Consider the following 27,457-nt stretch of genomic DNA (forward strand, 5'->3'; position numbering starts at 1 on the left):
TGGCTTATTAGGCAAATCGGGCCTTGTATAGTAGGCTGAGAAGTGCGTTCTGGCTACTAGGTACGACATATATATATATATATATATATATATATATATATATATATATATATATGACAATGTCAGACCACGGAGGAAAATGAAACAGGAATTTCCTTAAGTACTTTCGTATATTAAATACATCTTCAGAAGGAATCAATTTAATATTTAATATACGAAAGTACTTAAGGAAATTCCTGTTTCATTTTCCTCCGTGGTCTGACATTGTCACATTCTTAATCACGTGTTTATTTTCGTGATATGCACATATATATATATATATATATATATATATATATATATATATATATATATATATATATATATATATATATATGCAATTGACGATCACAAAACACTGATCATTTTACGCGAAAAATCCACAGAGAAATATGAAATAAGGTGAACGTTTCGGCTTGTTAAAGCCTTTGTCAACACCAGACTGACTAAGGGAGAAGGGAGAAGGGGGAGGATATATAGGCCGACACCTGACCAACCCATCTCTAGGGAAAGAATTAACCAGAAACAGGTATAGCTTAGCTTAGAATGGTCAAAGAGGATTAAGCGGTCAGAGAAATACCTTCTAAATACGTACGAAACGTTCACCTCATTTCATATTTCTCTGTGGATTTTCCGCATATATATATATATATATATATATATATATATATATATATATATATATATATATATATATATATATATATATGTATATATATATATATATATATATATATATATATATATATATATATATATATATATATATATATATATATATATATATACAACCTTAGAACACTTTCCCACCAGGAGATTCGAACCCTAGCCAGCACAGAAGCCTTACAGCAACTGGCATAACTGGTAAGCCTTTAACCAACTGCACCACAACTCAGATCCTTAAAAGAGATGGTAATTTTGGAGTATTTAATCCCCCAAAGATCACCACCTTTCAAGGGCAACTAGAGCATAGTGAGGGGCTACTCGTCAGTAGTAGTAAATCGTAAATGACGATAGTAAATCGTCAGTTGTATCTTCTGATTTTTGTCTGTAGGGATAACATTTGTATTAACAATATCTTTCAGGACCCTTTCCTCCATTTTATGAGCTGAGGTTAAAAAGTTCCTGTAAAATTGTTTAATAGGGGGTACAGGTGTTGTGTTAGTTGTCTCTTCAGAGGTTGCATGGCGTTTCACTTTCCTTCTTATGATGTCTTCAACGAAACCATTGGAGAAGCTGTTGTTGACTAGGACCTGCCTTACCCTACAGAGTTCTTTGTCGACTTGCTTCCATCCTGAGCTGTGGCTTAGAGCACGGTCGACATAAGCGTTAACAACACTCCTCTTGTACCTGTCTGGGCAGTCACTGTTGGCATTTAGGCACATTCCTATGTTTGTTTCCTTAGTGTAGACTGCAGTGTGGAAACTTCCGCTCCTCTCCATGACTGTTACATCTTGAAAGGGCAGCTTCCCATCCTTCTCCATCGCGTAAGTGAAACGCAACACAGAATTCTGCTCAAAAGCCTCCTTCAGCTCCTGCAGATGTCTGATATCAGGTACCTGTGTAAAAATGTTGTCAACATACCTGCAGTATATGCCCGGTTTCAAGTTCATGTCGACTAATATATATATATATATATATATATATATATATATATATATATATTGTGACAGGAAAGTGTAGGAGTGTAGATGTTCGGCAGTCCTCCTAATGGCTGGTGTAAATGCCTAGTCACACTTACAAAAAAAAAGATAGACTGCTTGGCTGTTGTCTGTGGTAAAGTAAGGGAAGACACGCAAAACACATAGTATGAACAATGAAACTTTAATTAACTTAAAAACAAATTATGAATAAGACAACTCCTTCGCTATGTACAGTGCAAACAAACAAGTCAAAAACATATAACATAAATGAAGAATAGGGATGACGTTACTCTACAATAATATAAAGACGAAGTGATTAAACAGGTGCTGAGAATATAGCGCTAGCTGAGAAACATCCACCTGATAGCGTATATCAGTTAATTGTTCACAGTTTGAGAGCACAAGGATATTCTGACTTCAATGGCTGGTTCAAGCCCAGACATTGACTTGTAGAGGGCGCTGAGGTGCAGAGGTGCAGGTGTGCAGTCGGCGAGTCACCAATCAGAAGCATGCAAGATGGGAATGGTAGTTTGCTGGTTGATGACGGAGCCGGCATGGAGGCAGTGTGGAGTAGGGGGGAGACGTGGGTACGTTTGCCTCCTGGTCAAAACGTTTTGTGCTACTGGTAGACGTATCTTGAAGGTAGCATCTTATTGTTGTATAATATACATAACTTTATGTAAAGAAGAGCAGGCTCAATCTCTCTTGAAAGAGAGTATCGTCACAATATATATTAGTATATTTTGGTAGTAGAATTTCTTGTAAACATATGTTGTTAAATATGACCGAAAAAGTAAGATTAATAATTCTAACACGAATTACTCTCACAACACTCTCTCTCTCTCTCTCTCTCTCTCTCTCTCTCTCACTTTATTCGTACCTCATTCTCAACTTACATCTTCCTAATCCCATTTCCCTATTCTTCCATAGCACTTAACTTCCCCATTTACCCATTAAACCGAGCATCAGTTCACCCGTTCCACCCCAGCCGTAACAAGGCCATCTGACGTTATAAAAACAGTCCAAATTTCCCCTCAGTACCTCCATCATGTCGCCTATTATGTTCTCGCCCCCCTCACTTCTCTCTCTCTTCCTCCCCTTTTTCGTTTCCTTTCATACCCTTGCTCGTCGTTCTCCAGTCCATATCTATTCTTTCTATCCCAGCTCATTCCAACGGCTAGCATCTCTCTTTCACCTCCTCCATTAATCCGTCTCTTTCCCTTCCGCTATCTCTTTACCCCTCATCGATCTCCCCCCTCCCCCCAACTATCTATCTTTACTCCTCATCTGTCTCTCAAAACTATCTCTCTTCGTCAAACTGTTTCTCTTCACCTCCAGCCATCGGTCTTTACCTCCTCAATCATCTCTCTTCACCAGTAAACTACCTCTCTTCCCCTTCAACCTTACCTCTTAATCCCTCAACCGTCTCTCATTACCCTATCACCCATCGCTCCTCACCCTGTCAACCATCTTTCTCTTCTCCCCTGTCAACTACCCATCACCTTCCTCCCTTTTGCCCTTCCCTACCTTTCTGACTCCTAACATCAGGCTCAGAGTTTTACCCTCACATAGTTCAAGCCTTATACTAGTTTCCTCTCCAGGTCCGGCCGAGTCTCCTGCCTCACAACAGACCTAGATCTGCAGGTCAGGAACACCTGCCTCACTACCTGTACACCTGTGCGTTACCAAGGCCGGAAACCCGACAGCAGCACGGCGGTTTTCGTTCTCTTTCTGTAACAAAGGGAGATGTGCGGCCCCCTCGCTCTTGCTGGCCAAATGTCAAAGCATTCCAGGTGTGGATGTGAAGGTGGTATCTCTCTCTCTCTCTCTCTCTCTCTCTCTCTCTCTCTCTCTCTCTCTCTCTCTCTCTCTCTCTCTCTCTCTCTCTCTCTCTCTCACTCTCTCACTTCACAGCATGTTATATAGGGATTAGTTAAGTTGGTTAAGAGGGCCGGCGAGAGGGGGACGATACGCGGATGAAACATGAAACAAGGGTAATGAAGACTCAAACATTTTTCCTGACGCATACATGTACAAATTCCAGTGCAAATTTAGGAAAATTGAAATCACTGAAAAAGAGGGAACAAAACGGTATATATATATATATATATATATATATATATATATATATATATATATATATATATATATATATATATATATATTTGTATATGACAATGTCAGACCACGGAGGAAAAATGAAACAGGAATTTCCTTAAGTACTTTCGTATATTAATACATCTTCAGAAGGAGTGTATATTAATACTCCTTCTGAAGATGTATTAATATACGAAAGTACTTAAGGAAATTCCTGTTTCATTTTTCCTCCGTGGTCTGACATTGTCACATTTTTAAATCACGTGTTTATTTTCGTGATATACACACACATATATATATATATATATATATATATATATATATATATATATATATATGTCGTACCTAATAGCCAGAACGCACTTCTCAGCCTACTATGCAAGGCCCGATTTGCCTAATAAGCCAAGTTTTCATGAATTAATTGTTTTTCGACTACCTAACCTACCTAACCTAACCTAACCTAACTTTTTCGGCTACCTAACCTAACCTAACCTATAGAGATAGGTTAGGTTAGGTTAGGTAGGGTTGGTTAGGTTCGGTCATATATCTACGTTAATTTTAACTCCAATAAAGAAAAATTGACCTCATACATAATGAAAAGGGTAGATTTATCATTTCATAAGAAAAAAATTAGAGAAAATACATTAATTCAGGAAAACTTGGCTTATTAGGCAAATCGGGCCATGAATAGTAGGCCAAAAAGTGCGTTCTGGCTACTAGGTACGACATATGTCTATATATATATATATATATATATATATATATATATATATATATATATATATATATATATATATATATATATATATATATATATATATATATATATATATATATATATGTCGTACCTAGTAGCCAGAACGCACTTCTCAGCCTACTACGCAAGGCCCGATTTGCCTAATAAGCCAAGTTTTCCTGAATTAATATATTTTCTCTAATTTTTTTCTTATGAAATGATAAAGGTACCCATTTCATTACGTATGAGGTAAAAAAAAATTATTGGAGTTAAAATTAACGTAGATATATGACCGAACCTAACCAACCCTACCTAACCTAACCTAACCTATCTTTAAAGGTTAGGTTAGGTTAGGTAGCCGAAAAAGTTAGGTTAGGTTAGGTTAGGTAGGTTAGGTGGTCGAAAAATCATTAATTCATGAAAACTTGGCTTATTAGGCAAATCGGGCCTTGCATAGTAGGCATAAAAGTGCATTCTGGCTACTAGGTACGACATATATATATATATATATATATATATATATATATATATATATATATATATATATATATATATATGTCGTACCTAGTAGCCAGAACGCACTTTTTGGCCTACTATTCATGGCCCGATTTGCCTAATAAGCCAAGTTTTCCTGAATTAATGTATTTTCTCTAATTTTTTTCTTATGAAATGATAAATCTACCCTTTTCATTATGTATGAGGTCAATTTTTCTTTATTGGAGTTAAAATTAACGTAGATATATGACCGAACCTAACCAACTCTACCTAACCTAACCTAACCTATCTTTATAGGTTAGGTTAGGTAGCCGAAAAAGTTAGGTTAGGTTAGGTTAGGTAGGTTAGGTAGTCGAAAAACAATTAATTCATGAAAACTTGGCTTATTAGGCAAATCTGGCCTTGCATAGTAGGCTGAGAAGTGCGTTCTGGCTACTAGGTACGACATATATATATGCAATTGACGATCATTAAACACTGATCATTCGTATGCGTAAAATCCACAGAGAAATGGGAAAGAGAGATGAACGTTTTGGCCGATCTGGGCCTTTGTCAACACTTGACTGAAAGAAATCATAAAGAGAGAGTGGAGGCAGACACTAGATCCTGACTACTATCTCTTTGGGGAAAGAATTAACTAGAAAAAGGTACAGATTAGCTTAGAGTGGTCAGAAGGATTTAAGTGGTAAGAATAAAAGATTAAAGAAACAACCTCATTGAACCTACATAAAATATTAAAATAATATTATTATGAGACAATATAACTATCATAGTTTTTTCTTAAACTGTTGTGCAATATTGTAACTTAAAACTGGGTCAAGTTTGTACATACCAGTACTAACATTGAGAAGATTTGGACATTGACTAATTAAGGCAGACTCAATTAAATTCCGTTCCACAAAGCCATTGCAATTGGCAATGTTTTTCGCCCCATCCCAATTAATAGTGTGATCACACAAACTTGTATGTAGATACAAAGCATTAGACGTTTGGGCAGTTCTTATACTATAAGCATATTGGGACATACGCAATTGTAAGGATTTTCCTGTTTGTCCAAGGTACACAGACTCACAATCATTGCAGGGAATTGAATACACACAACCTGCAGTACCAGGGGAGTTTTTTTTTACTAAATTAGACTTTATCCTATTATTAGTGATCACCAAAATGATATTAAGGTTCTTAAAAACTGGGGAAAGTTTCTCCAATCCCATCTCATAAGGTACCACCAATGAGTTTCTAATTTCTGGTGTCGCTTTGGAGACATTATTATAAAACGTACGTTTAGCTTTCTCAAACGAACAATCCAAAAATATCTTAGGGTACTGTAAACTCTTCCCAATTTCATATATTTTAGCTATCTCTTCATCAAAAAACTCAGGGCTGCATACCCTCAAAGCTCGAAGAAACATTCCTGAAAATACTGCCTGTTTAACTTTACAATGATGATTCGAATAATAATGAACAAACTACCCCACGTTGGTAGGTTTTCTATACACATTAAATTTGAACCTTCTGTTGACTTTATGAATCAAAATGTCCAAAAACGGAAGAGTACCATTCTCCTCATTTTCACATGAGAATTTTATTGAAGGTACCAAAGAATTAAGTTCATTAAGAAAAACAATTTGGTCGTGGTCACTCAGCCATAAGCACAAAATATCATCGACATACCTAAACCAGGCTACATTAGAGGGGATAATCCTGGATAAGATTTTTGTTTCGAAGAACTCCATATACGAGAGTAAGTCTGGGTCGAGGGAGGGAAAAGACGTACCGTGCGCGCTCCGTTAAAATCGTGACATTAACCGGGATTTCTTAGGACTACAGCCATGGATTACTGATTACAGACATCACAAAGTGCATAGTGACCCGCTGGAAAATTGAAACAGTCATTAACAATGGAACTTTGGGTTAAATAGAGAATAAACGGGAGACCACGTGGGAGCTAGTGCACGAGGCTTTGTGTACATGCGCGTAGGCAATATGAGGAAAAAACAGTGAACAGTGATTCGTGGAACAGTGAAGTGAAACGGGTATCACAACACACATAAAAGTTGGAAGTGTAGGAAAATCGTGCATAGATTTATATATATAGAATACTAACAATATAGAATAGTGGCAAGCATCGGCATCAGCTAGGCTGTGTTTACACAAGCCACGAGGCCCACCTCAGGGCAGTCCCACAGTGATAAAATTACGGACAATATATAGTGTAATATGGAAATGTGGATCTAGGAATTAGTAATAAAGTGAGTGAGTACCATTGCAAGCCGGAAAATAGGCAGAAAATTCCTTGTAAGAATACAAGCAAAGAATAAATCAGTGTTATAAATCGAGTAACTGGAAACTGATGACATCAACCTGGGACAACAAGAGGTCACCTGTACGCACCGGGGACCAGCTTCGCTACCCCTACGCTAAGTACCTGCCATAAAGTTTGAACAAAATAACATTCATAATATTACAAATATACGGTATACATATAATATTATAAATATTAAATATATAAATATATACATATATTTTATAAAGAGTTAAAAGGACTGACAACCAACAAGTGATCAATACAGTGAAGCACAAATATAATACAATACATCAGACAATGGAGAGGTGTGGCGAGTGTTCGGGAGTATTGGGAAAACGTAATGTAGGCGTCAAGTGTTGCATCTGTTACAAAAGATTTCGCCTGGGCTGTGCAGAATTATCTCCAGGATGCACAAAAAGGCAAGGAATTTACTGGGTTTGCAAAGATGACAGATTAATGTTGGAGAACATAACTAAACTGATGAAAAACATTCCCGAGTCACAGAGATTATCATTCACAGACAAGCTACCAGTGATATATGCGGATTGGGAAAAGACAACATTGGATAACGACCAAAACTCAGGAACAGATAGTTTAGAGAACCGCAGCAGTAGTGTGGAGGAAGAGGGTATTGTGATACAAAATAACAGCAATATTGCAGAGCCAGGTAATATAAACGATGAGAGCAACAGTGAGAGAGTGCATAAATGAAGGAATTGGGACGAAAGACGGAGATGGCTCCAATAAAGAGGTAGACAAGACAGACACAGGTATAAATACCTTGACAAACGAAAAACCGGGACATATTTGCAAATTTTACGCTAAAGGTGCAAATATGGAAAATTAGGAGCAAAATGCTATTTTCTGCATCCTCGAAAATGCAGAAACATGTTGGCGAGGGGTACATGCCGTTTTGGAACAGGGTGTAGATACTTTCACCCTAAATTATGTCAATTTTCAATTAGGAACAAAAAATGCTACAATCTTCAGTGTCCGGAATTCCACGTGAAAGGTACACAGCGTTATAGACGCGAAGATCAATATGACACTACTGGAAATTTTTTAGAGGAAGGCAGAAACAGAGTAGTAAATATAAGAGAGATGGACAGTCAGATGGAACCACTACAGGATTACAGAGGGGAAGGGAGATACCCACAGGACTGGAATACAAATTATCAACAAGCACACAGGTACTACACCACACAACACCCGTCCTACTACCAAAACTGGACGAATCACTTCCAAAATAACACACCCTGGACCGGGGTAGAGTGGGGGGAGAACTACCAAAGCCCACCAAAAGTGACACGCAATGTGGGAATCATTCATATTTGCAAACATGCAAGGCTTGAAACCAAAGTCAAGAAATAAAGTTAAGTTCATAAATGGCCTCCTAATAGAATCGAACTCAATATTTGGTGCATTTACAGAAACCCACACAAAAGACCACATGGATAGTGAAATCTGGATTCCGAATTACAATCTATATAGATGTGACAGAGTAATTAGGTCAAGTGGAGGAGTAGGTCTGTATATTAAAGAGGAGCTGGCATGCACAGAGCTCAAATGAGGTGGTAGAGGTACTTGGAATCAAGGTAGAAAATATGAATCTACTTATTATTTTAATATACAAACCGCCAGATGCAACAGTTGAGGAATTCACTGAACAGATCCACAAAATAGAGAATATCCTTGATAACCTAGCTAACCCAGTACCAGATATCATCTTCCTTGGACACTTCAATCTACCCAGTTTAAAATGGAGAATAGTAAACAATAACATCATAGCAGGAAGTCAACCTGGAAATAACCAACCACAGGTCAGAGAATTACTGAGATTCTGTGACAAATTCTCGCTCAGTCAGCAGATTACAGAACCGGTTTTACAGGTATGGTGTTTCCGTAATTCTTAGCGTCAGTGTCCGTACTCTCTCCGATAATGTAACTTTATTATTTGATCATTATAATGTCCTGCGTCTCCTGCCGATACTTCTCCACCTGTCTCGGTGTTTCTCTTCCATGCTGCCAGCATTCTCTGCTCTCACATACGGCGTGAAGCATCAAAGAACGAGTGACTCTCCCTCTCCAGTTTCACTCAGTAGGAAATATTGAATATATATGACGATTCCAGCAACATCGCACGAGTGATGTCAAAAGACTTAACTCTGCGGATTTTGCAGGATGAATTGCTCCATGATTTATGGCTTGCTGCACTATAGTGACCTGTGTTGTCAGCTATGTTGTCAACCGTGTTGTCAGCTGTGTTGTCAACCGTGTTTTCAGCTGTGTTGTCAACCGTGTTTTCAGCTGTGTTGTCAACCGTGTTGTCAGCTGTGTTGTCAACCGTGTTTTCAGCTGTGTTGTCAACCGTGTTTTCAGCTGTGTTGTCAACCGTGTTGTCAGCTGTGTTGTCAACCGTGTTGTCAGCTGTGTTGTCAACCGTGTTTTCAGCTGTGTTGTCAACCGTGTTGTCAGCTGTGTTATCAACCGTGTTGTCAGCTGTGTTGTCAACCGTGTTTTCAGCTGTGTTGTCAACCGTGTTGTCAGCTGTGTTGTCTACCGTGTTGTCAGCTGTGTTGTCAACCGTGTTTTCAGCTGTGTTGTCTACCGTGTTGTCAGCTGTGTTGTCAACCGTGTTTTCAGCTGTGTTGTCAACCGTGTTGTCAGCTGTGTTGTCAACCGTGTTGTCAGCTGTGTTGTCAACCGTGTTGTCAGCTGTGTTGTCAACCGTGTTTTCAGCTGTGTTGTCAACCGTGTTTTCAGCTGTGTTGTCTACCGTGTTGTCAGCTGTGTTGTCAACCATGTTTTCAGCTGTGTTGTCAACCGTGTTGTCAGCTGTGTTGTCAACCGTGTTGTCAGCTGTGTTGTCAACCGTGTTGTCAACCGTGTTGTCAACCGTGTTTTCAGCTGTGTTGTCTACCGTGTTGTCAGCTGTGTTGTCAACCATGTTTTCAGCTGTGTTGTCAACCGTGTTGTCAGCTGTGTTGTCAACCGTGTTGTCAGCTGTGTTGTCAACCGTGTTGTCAACCGTGTTGTCAACCGTGTTGTCAACCGTGTTGTCAACCGTGTTGTCAGCAGTGGTGTCAGCTGTGTTGTCAGCTGTGTTGTCAGCTGTGGTGTCAGCTGTGCTGTAAGCTGTGTTGTCAGTTGTGTTGTCAGCTGTATTGTCAGCCGTGTTGTCAACCGTGTTGTCAGCTGTGTTGTCAGCTGTGTTGTCAACCATGTTGTCAGCTGTGTTGTCAACCGTGTTGTCAGCTATGTCGTCAACCGTGTTGTCAACGGTGTTGTCAGCTGTGTTGTCAACCGTGTTGTTAGCTGTGTTGTCAACCGTGTTGTCAACCGTGTTGTCAACTGTGTTGTCAGCTGTATTTTCAGCCGTGTTGTCAGCTGTGTTGTCAACCGTGTTGTCAGCTGTGTTGTCAACCGTGTTGTCAGCTGTGTTGTCAACCGTGTTGTCAGCTGTGTTGTCAACCGTGTTGTCAGCTGTGTTGTCAACCGTGTTGTCAGCTGTGTTGTCAACCTGTGTTGTCAGCTATGTTGTCAACCGTGTCAGCTGTGTTGTCAACCGTGTTGTCAGCTGTGTTGTCAACCGTGTTGTCAGCTGTATTTTCAGCTGTGTTGTCAACCGTGTTGTCAGCTGTGTTGTCAACCGTGTTGTCAGCTGTGTTGTCAACCGTGTTGTCAACCGTGTTGTCAGCTGTGTTGTCAACCGTGTTGTCAGCAGTGGTGTCAGCTGTGTTGTCAGCTGTGGTGTCAGCTGTGCTGTAAGCTGTGTTGTCAGTTGTGTTGTCAGCTGTATTGTCAGGTGTGGTATCAGCTGTGTTGTGATACGGAAAGTCTTATCTTGTTATTGTGTTGCATCAGAATAGAACTTTTTTTTTTTTTTTTTTACATGCAAGCATGCGTATAATGTACAATAAAAACAGAACAAATATAACATAGAACGAAAGTACAAAGCACACACACGTATAATGACAAAGGAACAAATCAAGAGAAGACCAGCCAGAAGGGCTGACCACAAAACAAAAATGCATATACAAACATAACATAAATATAAACACAGCGCAATACAAACATAAGGGAAACAGAGAGGCGAGAAACATACAAAACAAGTCTGCTAACACCTCACACACATAATGCACACATAACAAAGAGCACACCCCAACAGCCTGAAGGGCACACAAGATGACAAACAAGCGCACACGACATCCACAACCGAACACACAAACGCATAGGAACCGCACCCCCCCCCCCCCCCACTAGCCATACAAGAAAACCCACAATACAAACCGGAGCACGCAGGAACCGGGAAACAATACCCACCCCAGCCACTCACATACACACCCCACAACCAGGCAACACAAAATACATAGAAATCACTTGCGAGGAACCTCGTGAGAAATGTACTTCTCCGGGAAAAGATCATGAGGATATTTCGCCTTGTAAGCTTCCCAGACGAGATCTTCAAGGTCGGTAGGGTTTGCGATCCCCCGCTCTCGAGCGGGTATCATAAACTCGGGAACATCTATATCTGGCGGCATCGGCCAACGCCCAAGGTCACTGACGCAAGTCGCATAACGAGGCTGGGGAGCGCTAACCACGCCCTTCGAGGAAGCAGATGACACCGGAGAAGCGGACGAGGGTCGCCGAGCCTGCCACGCCTTCTTCATCGGAGCAGGTGTCGGACGCTGAGACGATAGCACTTCCATGGATACCGCAGGAGACACGGAAGGGACTGCAGGAAACGGAAGAGGCGGCAAGACCGCTGCCGAGGAAACGGGTAACGAGGAAGGGGCCACAGAACATCCAGAGCGAGCATCCTTTCTCAACATCACTACCAGGCTACCCCGCTCACCACCAACTACAGCAGGGGGAACCACCGCCCATGAAGAACCGGAGCCATCCGACGCAGGCAACGCACCTGAAGCAGGACCCTCGGACACCGGACCAGAAGGTGAGGCCGAAACGCCGGCACCGGCATCCTCAGGCAAGTGTACCTCCGCCACCACCGTAGTGTGCACCACATCCGGAGCCACTCCACCGTCAACGGAAGGACGACACTCGTCGAATTCGCCAACTTCAGCCCACGCAGAAGAACGCCGGGAACGCTTAGGCTCGGGCCGCACATCATCAGACCCGGAGGCAGACTCAGCGACCCACGCAGCACCAACCGAGCGAACCGACGCACGCCGCAGCACGGCAGCCTCCTCAACCACACGGGGCACCAGGCCAGGCACAGGAGGGAATGCCGGAACCACCTCAGCTCCCAGCACAGCCGGAACAGACGGCGAGGGTGCAGGGACCGGGACAGACACAGCAGAGGAAGAACTGGAAGACGAGAGGTCCGAGCAAACGGCAGGCGGAAGAGGCTCAGGGACACCAGCTGGAGCACCAGGCGAGGACCCAACCTCCGGAGGAGATGCGGCAACAACAGGGGGCGCAACAGGCGGAGCAACAGCTGCTACAGAGGGCACCTCCTCAGCCGAAGAGACGTCCATACCCACCGAATCATCCCCCACAGGAAGGGGCGGAAAATCCTCCTCACTGAAGAGATTTACTGGTGCAACAGCAGGCGCAGAACAGTCAGCAGCCTGATGGCCCAAAAGACCACAACGATAACACATCCGCGGCTGACGGGCGTAAAACACCCGAACGTTGTACCCCATAAGGCGCACAGAGGACGGAATATCAGTCCGGAGTCTCATGCCCAGGGTGCGAATGTTAGACCTCACACCCTTAAGAGGACTAGAAGACACCACGTTCACTCTCACACTAACAACTGCGCCAAACCGGCCGAAATACCGCCGTAGCAGAGCCTCTGGAAAACTCCAAGGGAGCCCCATGCACACTGATGTAAGTAAGTGCACCACTCCTATCCGAGAGGGTGACAGTGCCCGCACCATCCGGCAGGGGTAGTGTCCGCCCCTCGTATCGCCGGAGAAAATCGCGATACGTCACCTCCTCTGCAAACTTCACAATTGCCCTACGGGCCGTTACCAACTCGACCCCATAAATCCCAAACACAGGGACAGAGAGCATTCCACAAGCCAGGGCAATCTCCGGGTAACCAGCCCGCACAGAGAACTCTAGTCCCACAGACTGAGCCCGGACGACAGGGGGTAGAGGGACCCCCATCGTAACGCCACGTCAGCACAGGCGAGCAGACACACACCCGCCCCCAACCAGCCGAAACGGGCAAACAACACCAACTGCTGGAGCGCCGATTCAACACGTCCGCCCCGTACTGAAGCTAGGGCCAGACTCCATCAGAATAGAACTGGTATATAATAGTAATGTTTTCAATGTTACCGGGAGAACAGGGTTAACGACCGTGAAGGTTGTTAACGGTCAGCACGGTGTGGCTCGTCCGGTGGCGGGAATTCTGATAGCCAATTAAAATCACCGGGCGAGGCAATGAGTGCTGGTCGGAGCATGAGCAGACAATAATCTGATGATCCTTAAGTGGGAGGAAATGACGGACGAATGACGACCTTCTCATGGTCATAGTATCTCGATATATATATAACTGTACATATCGTGTACAGTGCCTTAACATATATATACATATTAAATTGTATATAATGGTTATGGTTTTAATGATATAGTTTTATGGTTTTAATGATATAGCCGAATATATCCATGATGCAGTCTTTTCCAAAATTATTTTTTGTCCTTTGTCAGACCTATGGTGTCACCAATGTTGTCAGCTGTGGTGTCAACAATGGTGTCAACAGTGGTCTCAGTTGTGGTGTCAGCTTTGATGTCAGCTGTGGTGTCAGCATTTTCAGCTGTGGTGTAAACTATGGTGTCAGCCATTTTTTCAACTGTGGTGTCAACTATGGTGTCAGCTGTCGTTTCATGGTTACGAAACTATGTGAATGGAGTTATTGTCATAAATTTCTGAATATATTATTAGACTGCCTTCTATAAATTTAGTCTCGCTTCCTATGCTCTGTTTGTGTAACTATTATATTATAGATGGATGTTGTTCCTATCTTCTACTTTTCGTTTATAAACATCATCTTATTCCTTCTCATTCTGTCAATCTGTTCTCAATCTGTCTAACATTTCCAAAGGTCTGCTTGAATTTAACATATGCATCGTATATTAAAGACTATTTTTTATCTCCCAAATTAATTAATTCTTAACATTTTTAAGATTTTGTTATCCCATTTTTAATGCGTTCCATTGAAGTCATTAGGTTTAATTCTTTCAGGATCATCGTTACCTTCATGTGGTTTCGAGGATCAGTGGCCCGGTGGCATGGTCTCTGTCCAGGTTCTGGTTGAGGGTCTAATCAATCATGCTGTTAAACGCCGCTGCACGCAACCTGTCATGTGAGTTACAGCTTGCTTGGTCTTCAGAGATAGTTGTTAAGTTCCATGTTGAAAACTGAAAGAGGTTGGCTAGGTATGTCCATTATATTAAGAGGAAGGTTATTTAAAAGTCTCGAGCTCTTTTAAGTTTTTAAATTGTTCTCGTGGAATAAGTATTGCACCATAACTTTTCAATCGATTTATTTTGCACATGGTTCGTGGTCCCGTAAAGAGTGATTTCAGAGTGCAGATATGAAAATTTATCTAATATTTTCCAAGGTGATAAATTATTGTGTTTCTTTCTCTCCTGTGACCCACTGAGTACAGTTTGGGAGAAGTTGAGCTCTCGCAATAATTTACATGTTTGTTAGATGAACTCGACCAGAAAAAGTTATTTGCACTTTCTCCAGATCAGCAACTTCTAGAGTCAAGACAACTCTAGGATCCGAATAAGTAGAATAATTTGTTTCATCTCTTATTTGAGAAGTTCTTATGATCTACCATATCTTTTTATTAGTAAGGTCTTCCGATATAACTGTTCCCAAATCGTTTACATTGTTTTTTCTTTCTAAATCGAGGTTTCATTGTGTCTTATATGTGGTTCATGACTGAAATTAATTTCTTGTTTACTGAAACTTGTAAGAGATCATTTGTATAGCACAGTTAATTTTAACTTCTTAAAAAAAAAAATCATCCGAAAAAGCAGTATTTTCCAAAGTTTTCCAATATACGTGCCGGAGATTGAATTAACAGACCAAAACGATGATTGGGACGGAATTTGTAAGAGTTTCTAAGCCGTATTCGAATTTCATTATTTGGTCACCGCAGAGAACTTGCATCCGGTGTCTTGTATACAACGACAGGAACTACAAAATTGAATTTAAATTTTGATTACCAACACTTCCACACTACCATATGTGGTGTTTAGAACACTCAGTGCTGACGAATGATGTTAACGAACAGTTTGATCTCACCTTGTAGGCTGACCCTACCTTGTAGGCTGACCGAGCCTGTAGGATTACCAAACCCTGTAGGATGACCTCCCCCCCTACCCTGTAGGCCGACCCAACCTTGTAGGCTGACCCCCAACCCGGAAGGCTGAACCGGCCCGGTAGGCTCAGCCCCCACCCTGTAGGATGACCCCACCCTGTAGGCCGGCCCAACCTTGTAGGCCGACCCAACCTTGTAGGCTGACCCCCACTCTGTAGGCTGACCCAACCCGACAGGCTGACCCCCCCCCCCTCCCTGCAGGCTGAAACCCACCCTGTAGGCTTACCCGACCCTGTAGGCTGACCCCCCACCCCTGTAGGCTGACCCCCCACCCCTGTAGGCTGACCCCGACCCTGTAGGCTGACCACCCCCACCCTGTAGGCAGACCCCCCCCACCCTGTAGGCTGACCCCCCCTCACCTTGTAGGCTGACCCCCCCCCCACCTTGTATAGGCTGACCCCCCTCCCCCACCCTGTAGGCTGACCCCTCCCCCACCCTGTAGGCTGACCCCCCAACCCTGTAGGCTGACCCCCCCCCCACCCTGTAGGCTGACCCGACCCTTTAGGCTGACCCGACCCTGTAGGCTGACTCGACCCTGTAGGCTCACCCGACTCTGTAGGCTAAACATAACCCGCAAGTTGATCCCCACCCTGTAGGCTGTCTCTGCCCTGTAGGCTGACAACCACCCTGCTGGCTGCCCCCCCACACTGTTGGCTGACCCCCCACACTGTTGGCTGCCCCCCCACACTGTTGGCTGACCCTCCACACTGTTGGCTGACCCCCCACACTGTTGGCTGCCCCCCCACACTGTTGGCTGACCCCCCACACTGTTGGCTGCCCCCCCACACTGTTGGCTGCCCCCCCACACTGTTGGCTGACCCCCACACTGTTGGCTGACCCCCCACACAGTTGGCTGACCCCCCACACTGTTGGCTGCCCCCCCACACTGTTGGCTGACCCCCCACACTGTTGGCTGACCCCCACACTGTTGGCTGACCCCCCACACTGTTGGCTGACCCCCCACACTGTTGGCTGACCCCCCACACTGTTGGCTGACCCCCCACACTGTTGGCTGACCCCCCACACTGTTGGCTGACCCCCCACACTGTTGGCTGACCCCCCACACTGTTGGCTGACCCCCCACACTGTTGGCTGCCCCCCACACGGTTGGCTGACCCCCCACACTGTTGGCTGACCCCCCACACTGTTGGCTGACCCCCCACACTGTTGGCTGCCCCCCACACTGTTGGCTGACCCCCCACACTGTTGGCTGACCCCCCACACTGTTGGCTGACCCCCCACACTGTTGGCTGACCCCCCACACTGTTGGCTGACCCCCCACACTGTTGGCTGCCCCCCCACACGGTTGGCTGACCCCCCACACTGTTGGCTGACCCCACACACTGTTGGCTGACCCCCCACACTGTTGGCTGCCCCCCACACTGTTGGCTGACCCCCCACACTGTTGGCTGACCCCCCACACTGTTGGCTGACCCCCCACACTGTTGGCTGCCCCCCACACTGTTGGCTGACCCCCCCACACTGTTGGCCGACCCCCCACACTGTTGGCTGACCCCCCACACTGTTGGCTGACCCCCCACACTGTTGGCTGCCCCCCCACACTGTTGGCTGACCCCCCACACTGTTGGCTGCCCCCCCACACTGTTGGCTGACCCCCACACTGTTGGCTGACCCCCCACACTGTTGGCTGCCCCCCCACACTGTTGGCTGACCCCCCACACTGTTGGCTGACCCCCCACACTGTTGGCTGACCCCCCACACTGTTGGCTGCCCCCCACACTGTTGGCTGACCCCCCACACTGTTGGCTGACCCCCCACACTGTTGGCTGACCCCCCACACTGTTGGCTGACCCCCCACACTGTTGGCTGCCCCCCCACACTGTTGGCTGACCCCCCACACTGTTGGCTGCCCCCCACACTGTTGGCTGACCCCCCACACTGTTGGCTGACCCCCCACACTGTTGGCTGCCCCCCCACACTGTTGGCTGACCCCCCACACTGTTGGCTGACCCCCCACACTGTTGGCTGCCCCCCACACTGTTGGCTGACCCCCCACACTGTTGGCTGTCCCCCCACACTGTTGGCTGCCCCCCACACTGTTGGCTGACCTCCCACACTGTTGGCTACCCCCCCACACTGTTGGCTGACCCCCCACACTGTTGGCTGACCACCCACACTGTTGGCTGCCCCCCACACTGTTGGCTGACCCCCCACACTGTTGGCTGCCCCCCCACACTGTTGGCTGACCCCCCACACTGTTGGCTGCCCCCCCCACACTGTTGGCTGACCCCCCACACTGTTGGCTGCCCCCCCACACTGTTGGCTGCCCCCCCACACTGTTGGCTGACCCCCCACACTGTTGGCTGACCCCCCACACTGTTGGCTGCCCCCCACACTGTTGGCTGACCCCCCACACTGTTGGCTGCCCCCCCACACTGTTGGCTGACCCCCCACACTGTTGGCTGCCCCCCCACACTGTTGGCTGACCCCCCACACTGTTGGCTGACCCCCCACACTGTTGGCTGCCCCCCCACACTGTTGGCTGACCCCCCACACTGTTGGCTGCCCCCCCACACTGTTGGCTGACCCCCCACACTGTTGGCTGACCCCCCACACTGTTGGCTGACCCCCCACACTGTTGGCTGACCCCCCACACTGTTGGCTGACCCCCCACACTGTTGGCTGACCCCCCACACTGTTGGCTGACCCCCCACACTGTTGGCTGACCCCCCCACACTGTTGGCTGACCCCCCACACTGTTGGCTGACCCCCCACACTGTTGGCTGACCCCCCACACTGTTGGCTGACCCCCCACACTGTTGGCTGACCCCCCACACTGTTGGCTGCCCCCCCACACTGTTGGCTGCCCCCCCACACTGTTGGCTGACCCCCCACACTGTTGGCTGAACCCCCACACTGTTGGCTGACCCCCCACACTGTTGGCTGACCCCCCACACTGTTGGCTGACCCCCCACACTGTTGGCTGACCCCCCACACTGTTGGCTGATCCCCCACACTGTTGGCTGCCCCCCCACACTGTTGGCTGACCCCCCACACTGTTGGCTGACCCCCCACACTGTTGGCTGCCCCCCACACTGTTGGCTGACCCCCCACACTGTTGGCTGCCCCCCCACACTGTTGGCTGATCCCCCACACTGTTGGCTGACCCCCCACACTGTTGGCTGCCCCCCACACTGTTGGCTGACCCCCCACACTGTTGGCTGCCCCCCCACACTGTTGGCTGACCCCCCACACTGTAAGCTGCCCCCCCCCCACCTTATAGCCTGACCCCCACCTTGTAGAATGACACTTACCTCTAAATCCGTGTTTCATTATGACTTCACGAAAATCAGGACTGTCTTCTTTCTGCTGTTCAATCTTGACCCGCGACACTATGAATGGTACTGACCTCCTCCTGCCCGCTCCTCCATGAGAGGAGTCGGCCTCCACTGCCTCCTCCTCCATGAGAGGCGTCGGCCTCCACTACCTCCTAAAACACAGAAAGGTTTGCTTGCCCACAACGTGTGCCACAAACAACCCTTCATATTTCTCCTTGTCAACAATGATCATCTACGTCTCCCGCCTTCTCCCCCCCCCCCCACCACCGGACATTGAGCATCCCGGTATGAAAGACAACTTACTGTTAAAAACAAGGTGTGATGTTATCTAACACCACTGTTTAATAATTATAAATTACTGTGTCAGTGGGGACAGGCAGCCAGTTTATACTTACAGTACAAATTAGGCTTATCTCAAGGCCTCCCCTCCCATCTGGGTCGAATTACTAACCCTCCCTTGGATGCAACCCAACAACAGGTTGACTAATTCCTGGGTACCTATTTCATGCTGGGTTAACAGGTGCATTAGGCGATAGGAAATGCACGCAACCATTTTTGTCCAACCCTGGATTCGAACCCGAAATTCTTGATTGTGAGTGTAGAATACATGCATTCCCCCCCCCTGTTTGAACGAATATCCCAGTACAGAACTTAACTGACTGTTAAATTCATGCCCCCCCCCTCCCACTGGAACGAGCATCGCAGCACGAGAGGCAACGAGCGGCAGTAATCCAGCACCTGTCCTAGGTGAGGGCGCTGCTGGCAACGGTTATTGATCGTGGGGCACATTCCTGCACCACCTCTTACTGTTACTGGTCCCTCACTGACGGAACAGTAACTAGGATCGGATCCTAGTTACTAGTTAACAGTAAATAGGATTACAATAACAGTAACTACGATGGGATCACGTCTCTTCACACACACACGAACACACAAGACGAAGTTAGAGAAGATTCAGAGGAACGCCACCAGACTGGTCCCGGAACTGAGAGGAATGAGTTACGAGGAAAGGCTAAAGGAGCTGAACCTCACAACCCTGGAAAACAGAAGAGTAAGGGGAGACATGATAACCACCTACAAAACTCTGAAGGGAATTGACAGGGTTGACAAGGACAAACTCTTTAGCGCGGGTGGAACACGAACAAGGGGACACAGGTGGAAACTTAGTACCCAGATGAGCCACAGGGACGTTAGAAAGAATTTTTTCAGTGTCAGAGTAGTTAATAAATGGAATGCATTAAGTAGTGTTGTGGTGGAGGCAAACTACATACAGTTTCAAATATAGATATGATAGAGCCCAATAGGCTCAGGAATCTGTACACCAGTAAATTGACAGTTGAGAGGCGGGACCAAAGAGCCAAAGCTCAACTCCCGCCAGCACAAATAGGTGAGTACACACGCACACGCACACATACACACACGAACACACACACACACACACACACACATACACACACACAGCGTTATGGAATCACAGTCCACGAAGCCGGGTTTGATTCCTGGATTAGGCAGAAACATGTCCTACACCTGATGTCGCTGTTCTCATAGCAGTAAAGAGGTACCTGGTAGCTCATTTGGGTTCTCACTCTCCACCTGTGTTCCCTTGTTCGCATTCCACCCGCGTTAGTTTTATCTTTAACAACCTTGTCAATTCGTCTGGGAATTTAATAGGTAGTGATCATGTCTCCCCTTACTCTTCTGCCTTCCAATGTCGTAAGGTGCATTTCCCGCAGCCTTTCCTCGTAACTCATGCCTCTTAGTTTTGGGACTAACCTAATGGCATGCCACTGAACTTTTTCCAGCTTCATCTTGTGCTTAGCAAGGTACGGGCTCCATGCTGTGGCTGCATACTCCAGGATTGTTCTTACATATGTGGTATACAAGGTTCTTAATGATTCCTTGCACAGGTTCCCGAAGGCGGTTTTGATGTTAACCAGCCCTGCATATGCCTCAGATGTAATTTTTATGTGGGATGCAGGAGATAGGTTTGGTGTAATATAAAGTCCTAGATCTTTTTCTGTCCTTTTCATGAAGGACATCATCTCCCATTTGGTATCCTGTGTCTGACCTCCTGTTTCCTCCGCCTAGCTTCATTACCTTACATTTACTCCGGTTGAACTTTAGTAGCCATTTGTAGCCTCATACTATCATCCTCCGTCTTAATCCGTCTCATAAATTTTGCATGCATATATATATATATATATATATATATATATATATATATATATATATATATATATATATATATATATATATATATATATATATATATATATATATATACCACCTCTGGCTGGAAGAAGGGGGACCCTTAGCCTCGGAGGAAACCACACATAACGCATTTGAGGGAATGTTTAGGTCCCATCCAATACAGTTTTTTCTGCTTTTCTCCTACCGCCCCCCTACCTTTTGTGTTTTTTGGACTTTATTATGTATTAATGGTTACAAGATATACATGGGTTGATACAAAAAGTGCTTAAAGTTTATGGATCTCTTGAAAAACACAATGAGAAACATTGATAAATGTCACAGACGGGTTCGATCATTGTTGCAAGTCAAACACTTCTTCAAATTCCTCTGAAGTTGGACTTGTGCCTAAGATGCAACAGGCATTTCCCCTCTGAATCGCAACACTGAGGCGCTGGAACAAGAAACTTTTTGCCCTCTGATCTTTTGTAGCGCCGATCAATTTGTCCCCCAGTTCCTTCAGAAACTTCATTGCACATTTTGCCCACGAACTGAGGGTCTCCGAAGCTGATCGGAACAAAGCTGTAGCAGTGTGCCAGACTTCTGTATTTAATAATTTTCTGCGATTCTCTGAAAGAAGCAGCGCCACCCCCTTCACGTGTGCTGTAGTGGAGGTAGGTACTGGCCAGTGTGGCAGCGCACGTGTAGTCCCACACCACTTGCTTACCATCCTTCCAAGAAAGCAAGGTGACCCCATCTGGGCACTTTTGAGGGTCGTTAGGTCTGAATAAGTGTGGTTCTCTTTGTGCCGGGCAACGGGCTGTGGCGAGGCTCCTCTTGATGATGTCGTTGACTTCTTCATGTCTTACAATCTTACCCTGTGATTTACGACATACCAGACCATGACGACCATATTGGTCTGCCATCGCAGTTCTGCAGATGCACCTATGTTCGGTGAGGATGGGGGCGGCAAGGCGAAGGGCAACTCCAATGCGGAGAGCGTCATGATTGAGGCGAGTTCCCAGGGCTGCATTGGGCACAGCAAATAAAAAATACCCAGTGTGGGGCGCTGTTACCGCTAGGAGGCGAGCTTTGCTTTCAGCATCTGCGTTGTTTATCATTGCTGTGACAGTCTTTTCCGTTATGGGCTATCCCAGTAGGCCTGCTTGTGGTCTTTTGGAGCTTTTGGTCGGGGTTTGGGGGTGTGCAATGGTTTCCCATTGTCTGCTTCGATGAACGTTTGATCATGAGTTCCCGCTGTGTCTCTCATACCCTCTGGTAGAATCTGCCCCTAACAATTCGTTGGCTGCTGTACATGAGGATAAGAATGCTGGAAGTGCTACCTCGGTTGCCTTTCGTATGCCTGTCCCCCCAAATCTCTCTGGTAGTGTTGCTTAGTCCCACTGACTGTCATCTAAATCTAGGTTGAGCGCCTTCCTGAATATTGAGCTGAGGAGCTCATCATATTGATTTAGAAGTGGGTGGCCAAAAGTGGATGCACACCTTGGAAAGTATGTTAGCCTGGGCAAAGTAAGGCACTTTGTGAAAAGGTAGAGGGCATCATGGGAATCAAAGTCCCCAGTTCTCTCTTCCATCCTCTTTAGGTCTTTAAACTTTTCGTCAAGGACTGCAGCAATGGCATTGTGACCCAGAGGTGCTCCAAGTAGTGTTCTGTCGATGGGTTTAATGACAGAGGCTTCTGGTAAAACACTGATTTCACTGCTCTAATGTTACCTCACCGTATGCAATAATTTCGCACTTGGAGGGGTTAAGAACGAGACCCATTATATAACATATATATAATATTTTTGGTAGCAGTCTTTCTTGTAAACATATGTTGTTAAATATGACCTAAAATGTGAGATTAATAATTCTAATACGAATTTTCTCAATATTTCTTATGTTTCTTTTTACTGTCGATGGTAATTGAAAAATAAATTCTCCAAAATTCATTTTTATTTCTAGTCTGACACGACGCTTGAACGCGTTTCGTAATAACTTATTACATTTTCAAAGACTTTAGTTTACACACAACTGTAACCTGAAAACACTAAACAGAGTTTTACTTATACTAACACTAAACAGCTTATCCGTCTTACTTATACTCTCACTTGGGTGAGGTGATATGGTGCAACAGTTTTGGATGAGGTGAACAAATGTGTGACAAATGCAAGACAGATCACAAAACAATTGGTATTAGTTGGATATGAGAGCATAAGAATGGAAGTAACTGTAGAGGGCCTATTGGCCCATACTTCCTCTTGATGCATATTGGTTCGGAGTCTTGAAGTGTGTAGAATATAGTTGTGCATTAATTGGTTGTTGATTGCTGGTGTTGACTTTTTGATGTGTAGTGCCTCGCAGATGTCGAGCCGCCTGCTATCGTTGTACCTATCGATGATTTCTGTGTTGTCTGTTAAGACTTCTCTGGTGATGGTCTGGTTGTGAGAGGAGATTGTGTTCCTTTATGGAGCCCTGTTGCTTATGCATTGTCAATCGCCTGGAAAGAGACGTTTTTGTCTTGCCTATATACTGAGTTCTTTGGGGCTTAGTCTCCAAGTGGGGATTTGAAGGTATAGACGACGTTGGTCTCTTTCAAGGAATTCTGCTTTGTGTCTTGAGAGTACTTCATGAGTAAGTTGGCCGTTTTTTTGGTTTTATAGTAAATCGTCAGCAGTAATTTCTGTTTTTTGTCTGTAGGGGTAATGTTCCTATCAACAATATCTTTCAGGACCCTTTCCTCCGTTTTATGAGCTGTCGAGAAGAAGTTCCTGTAAAATAGTCTAATAGGGGGGTACATGTGATGTGTTAGTTGACTTTTCAGAGGTTGCATGGCGTTTTACCTTCTTATGATGTCTTCAACAAAACCATTAGAGAATCCGTTGTTGACTAGGACCTGCCTTACCCTGCAGAGTTCCTCATCGACTTGATTTCATCCTGTGCTGTGGCTGAGAGCACGGTCGACATAAGCATTGACAACACTCTTCTTGTACCTGTTTGGGCAGTCACTATTGGCATTGAGACACATTCCTATGCTTGTTTCCTTAGTGCAGACTGCAGCGTGGAAGCCTCCACCCCTTTCCGTGACTGTTACATCTAGAAAGGGCAGCTTCCCATCCTTCTCCATCTCGTAAGTGGAACTCAACACAGAATTCCGCTTGAATGCCTCCTTCAGCTCCTGCAGACTTCTGACATCAGGTACTTGTGTAAAAATGTCAACATACCTGCAGTATATGGCAGGTTTCAAGTCCATGTCAACTAAGACCTTCTGTTCGATGGTGCCCATGTAGAAGTTCGCAAACAATACACCTAGGGGAGAACCCATGGCGACCCCATCTACTTGCTTGTACATGTGCCCATCTGGGCTCAAGAAGGGTGCCTCTTTAGTACAAGTTTGGAGTAGTTTCCTTAGAATGTTTTCTGGTATGTCAAGAGGAGTACAAGCCAGATCACGATACGCTCTGTCCGCTATCATCCTGATTGTTTCATTCACAGGTACGTTGGTAAAGAGTGATTCTACGTCCAACGAGGCTCTTATTCCTGTGGCCCGTGTTCCCCGCAGTAAGTCAACAAATTCCTTTGGAGACTTCAGGCTGAAAGCACAAGGTACATAAGGAGTCAGGAAGCCGTTGAGTCGCTTCGCCAGTCTGTACGTGTGTGTGGGTATCTGGCTGATGATTGGCCGAAGTGGGCTTCCAGGCTTGTGGGTCCTGACATTTCCATAGCATACCCAGGTTTGTATTCCCCAATAACCTTTGGCAGGTGGAGTCCAGATTTCTTGGTGTTCACAGTTTCGATCAATCTGTTTACCTTTGTTTTCAATTCGGCTGTAGTGTCCTTCGTTACCCTTTGGAATTTAGTTTGGTCAGAGCGTATGAGATTCATTTTCGCCAGATATTCGTCTTTTTTAAGAATGACGTATGTTGGCGACTTATCACCTCTCCTGACGACTATCTCCTTGTTCTCACGAAGGCTCTTAGCTGCCGCTTTGAGCTTGGGGGACAGTATGGTGCTTCAGTAGTTGCCTCGATTCTTTCCTCCTTCCGCAATAAGTTCTGCTTGCAAGGTGTCTTTAGTGGTAACCATCTTTTGCGTCTCGAGGTGGAATATGTCGTCCAACAGGATCTCCAACTCCACTTTCCAGGCAATTTCGCTTGGTCTGGACATAACGTGATAGTTTATACCCAGGTTTAGGAGAGTAATTTGGTCCTCAGTGAGGTTGATTCCAGCAAGGTTTAGGAAGCCATCTCCTGGTTGTGGAATCGCCATAGGTCCTCTGTATAATGTTGTTAGTTTATTGATAAACCTGGTTTCTTAATGATCACCAGGATCACCCTTCTCGTTCTTGCCTGATCGTAGAATTCATTTAATCCTGTGAGGCATGACTTGCCTTTCCTGAACGTATGTTTGTGTTGTCACAAAGTTCCTTCGCTCTTGATGTTCCACTATCTTTTTTCGCACAATCTTCTCCATCAGCTTGCATGGTATGCAAGTTAGGGACACTGGCCTGTTGATCAGTGCCTCCTATCTATCCCCCTTCTTGAATATAGAGGACTACATTTGCCGTCTTCCAAATGTTTGGCAGTTCACCTGTTACCAGTGATTTGTTATACACCATGGAGTGTGGCAGGCACAGTGCTTCTGCTCCTTCCTTTAGTATCCATGGGGAGATTCCATCTGGGCCTGTAGCCTTTGTCACATCCAACTCTAGCAAAAGCTTCCTTACATTCCCACTGGTAATCCCAAACTCCTGTAGTAGTGCCTGGTTAACTATTTCTTCTATTATCTCTGGAACTTCTCCTTCCTCTAATGTGAGGACCTCCTGGAATGTCTCATTGACTTCCTCACTCACTTCCTTGCGGTTTGTAGTGAATCTGTCTATAGCCTCAGTTTCATTACCTGTTCCTTCAATGCGGTTTTTTTCCTAATGTGGCTGTGCAGCAATTTAGGTTGAGTCTTTGCCTTGTCTGCTATGTCGTTTTGCCCTTCTGCCTCTCTTCTCACCCTGACGTATTCATTCATAGCACTCTGGTATTCTTCTCTGCTCTCCTGTGTGTGTGTGTGTGTGTGTGTGTGTGTGTGTGTGTGTGTGTGTGTGTGTGTGTGTGTGTGTGTGTGTGTACACTCACCTAGTTGTACTTACCTAGTTGTGCTTGTGGGGGTTTAGCTCTGGCTCTTTGGTCCCGCCTCTCAACTGTCAATCAACTGATGACCAGATTCCTGAGCCTACTGGGCTCTATTATATCTACATTTGAAACTGTGTATAGAGTCAGCCTCCACCGCATCACTGCCTAATGCATTCCATTTACTAACTACTCTGACACTGAAAATGTTCTTTCTAACGTCCCTGTGGCTCATTTGGGTACTCAGTCTCCACCTGTGACAACCTTGTTCGAGTACCACCCGTGTTAAACAGTTTACCCTTATCTACCCATGTCAATTCCTCTGAGAGTTTTGTAGGTAGTGATCATGTTTCCCCTTACTCTTCTCTCTTCCAGTGTCGTGAGGTGCATTTCACGCAACCTTTCCTCATAACTCATGCCTTTTACTTGTGGGACTATCCTAGTGGCATTCCTTTAAACTTTTTCCAGCTTCGTCTTGTGCTTAACAAAATACGGGTTCGATGCTGGGGCCGCATATTCCAGGACTGGTCTTACATATGTGGTATACACGATTATGAATTATTCCTTACACAGGTTCCTGAAGGTTGTTCTGATGTTAGCCAGCTTCACGTATTTTGCAGATGTAATTCTTTTTATGGTTGCTTCAGGAGACAGGTTTGGTATCAACTCCCAGGTCTTATGTTCTGTCCGTTAAATGAAGTAATTCATCTCACGTTCTGTATCCTGTGTCTGGATTCCGGTTTCCAACGCCTATTCTCATTACCTTACATTTACTCGGGTTGAACTTTAGGATCCATTTGTTGGACCATTCATTCAATCTGTCTAGGTTATCTTGTAGCCTCATACTATCTTCCTCTGCTTTAATCCTCCTCATAATTTTTACATCATCAGCAAACAATGAGAGGAACGATTCTATACCCTGTGGGAGATCATTTACACACATCAGAAACAGTATAGGTCCAAGGACTGAACTCTACGGGACTCCACTGGTGACTCCTCGCCAATCTAAGGCCTCACCCCTCACAGTGACTCGCTGTCTTCTGTTACTTAGGTACTCCCTTATTCAATAGAGAACTTTCCCTTGCACTCCTGCCTGCATCTCCAGCTTTTTTACTAGCCTCTTGTGTGGTACTGTGTCAAAGGCTTTCTGGGAATGCAAAACTA

General features: G+C 45.3%; 1 protein-coding gene across 1 annotated transcript in view; it reads right to left on the reverse strand.

Annotated features, from left to right (window-relative positions):
• LOC123764104 (mucin-19-like) overlaps positions 1–25,653 on the reverse strand; it is a 126,506-nt gene extending 100,853 nt beyond the window's left edge. The window contains exons 1-4 of the mRNA XM_069329801.1: positions 25,561–25,653; positions 19,055–19,135; positions 14,002–14,188; positions 9,542–10,825 (exon numbers count right to left, since the gene is read on the reverse strand). Coding sequence (XP_069185902.1) covers positions 9,542–10,825; positions 14,002–14,188; positions 19,055–19,135; positions 25,561–25,653 — 1,645 coding nt within the window. The remainder of the gene's footprint in view (positions 1–9,541; positions 10,826–14,001; positions 14,189–19,054; positions 19,136–25,560) is intronic.
• Between the last annotated feature and the right edge of the window lie 1,804 nt (positions 25,654–27,457).

This window comes from Procambarus clarkii, chromosome 23 (assembly GCF_040958095.1).
Source record: "Procambarus clarkii isolate CNS0578487 chromosome 23, FALCON_Pclarkii_2.0, whole genome shotgun sequence".
NCBI classification, from domain to species: Eukaryota; Metazoa; Arthropoda; class Malacostraca; order Decapoda; family Cambaridae; genus Procambarus; species Procambarus clarkii.